Raw genomic sequence first — 4,449 nt, 5'->3', positions numbered from 1 at the left:
CCGTGCTCAGCAGGAAGCCTGCTTCTCCCTTTCTCTCTGCCTGCCTCTCTGCCTACTTATGATCTCTCTCTGTCAAATAAATAAATAAAATCTTAAAAAAAAAAAAAAGGACAGATATCAAACAAAGTATGTTCTCTGATCACAATGGCATGAGACCGGAAATCGTAACAGAAGGAAAACTGGAAAATTCACAAAACTGTGGAGATTACGCAACAAACTTTTAAACCACCAATGGGAGAAAGAAGACAAAACGAATGAAATCAGAAAATATTTAGAGACAAATGAAAGAACAAAACACCAAAATTTAGAGGACACAATGAAAGGAGTGCAAAGGTGGGGCAATTTTTGGCTAGAAACACATATATTAAAAAACAAGAGAGATCTCAATCAACAACATAACATTACAACTCAAGGAACCAGAAAAAGAACAAGATAAACAGCTAGAAGGAGGGAAATAATAAATATTAGAGCAGAGATCAACAAAACAGAAACTAGGGGGAGAAAAAAAAAAAGAGAAATCAACAAGGCCAAAAAAACGGGTTCTTTAAAAATATCAAGAAAACTGACAATCCTTCTGAATAAAAAATACCAATCCTTCTGAAATCTTTCCAAGCAGCTGAAGTGGAGGAACACTTACTAATTCACTTTACGAGGCCAGCATTACCCTGATACCAAAAACAGACAAAACACTACAAGAAAACTACAGACCAAAATCCCCTATGAACACTGATGCAAAAAAAAAAAAAAAAAAGAAAAAGAAAAAGAAAAAAAAATCCCTTAACAAAATACTAGCAAACTGAATTCAGCAGCATATTAAAAGGACCATATCCAATTAACAAGTGAGGTTTATTCCTGGAATACATGGATGGTTCAACATACCAAGGGTCCAACATACAAAATCAATGTAATGTATATTAAAAGAAAGAAAAAAAAAAACCCCACAGTAATCTCAATTAATGCAAAAAAGCATTTAACAATTCAATATCCTGTCATGATAAAAACACTCCAACTATAGAACAGAATGAAACTACTTCAACATAACCCATATGATGTCTACTCTTGTCACTTCCATTCAACACAGTATTCTAACTTCTAGCCAGAGCAATTAGGCAAGAAGAGAAATAAAAGGTATCTAAATGGGAAAGGAAGAAACAAAATCATCTGTTTACAGATGATATATGTAGAAAACCCTAAAAATTCCACAGGAATTTTTGGAACCAATAAATAAATTCAACAAAGTAGCAGGATGTAAAATGTCAGACAGTACTACGGAAACCACCAGGTTGCCTGAAAAATTACACACAGAATTACCATATGACCTACCAATTCTACTTCTGGATATATACTATAAAAAACTAAAAGCAGAGTCTTAAAGAGATACCTGTAACCCATGTTCATAGAAGCATTATTCACCACAGCTAAAACATGGAAGCAACTCAAATGTCCACCAAAAGTGAATTAATAAGTAAAATGTGGTACAGATATATAATGGAATTTTTAAAAAATTTTATTTATTTGACAGAAAGAAAGCACAAGCAGGGGGAGCAGCAGGGAGAGGGATAAACAGGCTCCCCACTGAGCAGGGAGCCAGACATGGGGCTTGATCCCACGACCCTGGTACCATAACCTGAGCCAAAGGCAGACATCTTACCAACTGAGCCATTCAAATACCCCATACAATGGAATATTATTCACTCTTTAAAAGGAAGGAAATTCTGATATATCCTACAATATGGATAAACCTGAGGGTCATTACGCTAACTAAAATAAGCCAGTTAAAAAAGACAAAATAATATATTACTCCATTTACATAAGGTACCTAGAGTGAGTCAAAATAAGATACAGAAAGAAATGTTTGACAGAATGGATGGAGAAGGGATGGGTTTATTGTCTGATGGATATAGTTTGTTTTACAAGATGAGTTATGGAGATAGGTTGTGGGGATAGTCATACAACATTATAAATGTATTTAATACCACCAATCTGTACACTTAAAAATGGCTAAATTTTATCTCTAGTTTACCATAATATAAAAAATATATTTTTTTAAAAAGCCCCAAAAGGCATGATGTTAAAATCCACAGAAGGCACAGCAATTAAAATGCAGTTCTGTGGCAACAAATTCTTCAAGCTGCCACACACCACTTTCCCCTTCCCTCTGCTTTAATAAAACTATATCCTTGTGTTACGGGCTGAATTGTCTTCCAAAATTCATGTGGTGAAGTCTTAAGACCACAGTACTTCAGAATGTAACAGTATTTGGAGATAGGTCTTTAAAGAGATAAACTAAAATGACCTTTGGAGGGTGAGTCCTAATCCAATATGACTAGCATCCTTTCAAGTGTAAATTCAAACAAAAACATGGTAACAGAGAGCCTGTGTGAAGACAAAGGGAGAAACCCATCTACAGGTCAAGGAGAGAAGCGATTATCAATCTTGCAGCCAAACTGATCTTGGATTTCTAGCTTCTAGAACAGTAAATACACTTGTTTTTTAAGCCACCCAATGTGTTGTACTTTGGACCCTAGCAAACTAATACAGCTTCCTTTAAAGATGGAGAACAAGCTATCCAGAGAGTATGAGGTATTTTCCTCTCACAGAGTTAAGTGCGGGAAGAAAGGGAGGACATTAGAGGAGTTTCTTTAAAAGATTCAGAACTACTTATGAAAACATTTTCAAATTTAAAACACACATTTTTGGACCAAAATAAAAATCAAACATACATACCTTATAGAAAGCTGCAACCCCCAGGGATACAACGAAGGCTCCAACAACATGAAATCGCAGACGCTTGGCCAGAAGGCCTCGCATCTGAGGTTTCGTCAAAGCACTGGAAGTCATGGTAGTTATTCTCCTTGATAAGTAAAATAATAAAAACAACTCTGAGAACACAGTAAGATATCTAAAGAACTCTTTTAACACAGAATTCATTTTAGTACCTAGAGGAGCACAGGCATAATTCCTCCCACAAAACCCAAGGTGTTTATTTTGAGTATTTTTTTTTAATTCTAAGGTGTTCATAGGTTTAGCCTGCTTCAGGGTTTCGCCGCCTGCCGCCTCCCGCCCCCCCCCAACCCCGCCCCGCACGCTTTACAACAATCCTAAACAAGCAAGGTCACTGCCGCACAGTGGGGAGCAAAAACTACAAACAAAAAACTCCCAATCTCAGTTAAGATAAGCAGTGGCTCTAGACTGACAAGTGCAAACGCCATTTACAGGCATTTGCTCTTCTGAGAACTTAAGTATCAGCTCATTAGTCCCATTTTATTGACCAGAAAACTAGGGCACATGGAGGTGACGTGTAACTCTTCCAAGGTCACGGGGTAAACTATTTAAACTCGGGCAGGAGTCCAGCTCTGGCCTCCAGGGCCCACCTAGCGACCGCTGCGCTGTCCCACAGGCCTTAGGCCCAGGAGGCTGGAGGGCTGGGATGAAGGGCCGTGGGAGCGCTGGGAGGCTGCAGGACGCTCACCTTTCCCTCCGCCCCTCTCCCCGCCATCAGGCACCGTGACCCCTTTCCAGCTTATGCAGTCGAATCACCAACGTTACCACACAGCAAGCAAGCACCGACCGCGAGCAGACGCTGCTGTTTTCCCCACGTTGCCCCTTTGCCTCACGACCCCCTGAGGAAGAAACCACTACTCCCTTTTCAAGGGTGAAAACCCTGGCGCCAGACAAGTCAAATGACCTAACCAAGGTCACACTGGGGAAAAAACACAGCGGAGACCAGGCGGGCCAGCCGCCTCCGAATCCCAGTTGCTTCCTCCAGACCGCTGCAGCCCACCCGGCCCCGGCGACCCCGCCGCCAGCCCGCAGCCCTCCTGAGGCCGCGGCGGGGGCGTGCAGGGGTCGACCCCTATGAGAGGTGAGGCTCCCCGACCGCAGAAATACGGGCACCACTCAACTCCAGGGCTGAGCGAGGACAGGCAACGGAACGCAGCAGTTAGGTGAACGCTGAGGAAGAACGCAAAAGCAACACAACTCACCTCTACAGCAACCTCAAACCTAACGTCCTTCCTAACTGATAAAGAAATGGACGGCGTTCCAGCCGTGCGCAGGCGCAGAACAGGCAGCGGCGGAAAGGACCCAGCGACGGTGGCCGGAAGAGTTCAAACCACCTCCGGCGCGCCTCCCGACTTTCAACAGCTGAAGTTGAAGTGCGTGGTTAGTTTCTTCCCTGTAAGACCTTGGACTAAAGACTTGACCTTTTAAGTCGGTTTCCATAGTAATTTGGAGATATTAATCTTACTCATATACAGAGTTGATATGAGTTTATTAGAGATACAAGGATATTCAGTATGTAATATTTTTAAATGTACCTTACAAATACAGTGCAAATCATCCTGGGCCCATGCATACCGCAAACCATGTGCACAAACTGTCATTTTCATTATTAATTAACCTTATGTGAATAATCGTTTGGTTTGGGTAAAGGGTTACTAAGACAGC

At 41.3% G+C, this 4,449-nt stretch overlaps 1 protein-coding gene across 1 annotated transcript in view; it reads right to left on the bottom strand.

Moving 5' to 3' along the window:
- COX6C (cytochrome c oxidase subunit 6C) overlaps positions 1–4,075 on the bottom strand; it is a 19,764-nt gene extending 15,689 nt beyond the window's left edge. The window contains exons 1-2 of the mRNA XM_080800221.1: positions 3,987–4,075; positions 2,728–2,854 (exon numbers count right to left, since the gene is read on the bottom strand). Coding sequence (XP_080656347.1) covers positions 2,728–2,841 — 114 coding nt within the window. The 5' untranslated portion in view covers positions 2,842–2,854; positions 3,987–4,075. The remainder of the gene's footprint in view (positions 1–2,727; positions 2,855–3,986) is intronic.
- Between the last annotated feature and the right edge of the window lie 374 nt (positions 4,076–4,449).

Source organism: Martes martes (assembly GCF_963455335.1).
Source record: "Martes martes genome assembly, chromosome: 4".
Lineage (NCBI taxonomy): Eukaryota > Metazoa > Chordata > Mammalia > Carnivora > Mustelidae > Martes > Martes martes.
The sequence above is the reverse complement of the archived record's forward strand: the minus strand, read 5'-3'. Positions and strand labels throughout refer to the sequence as shown.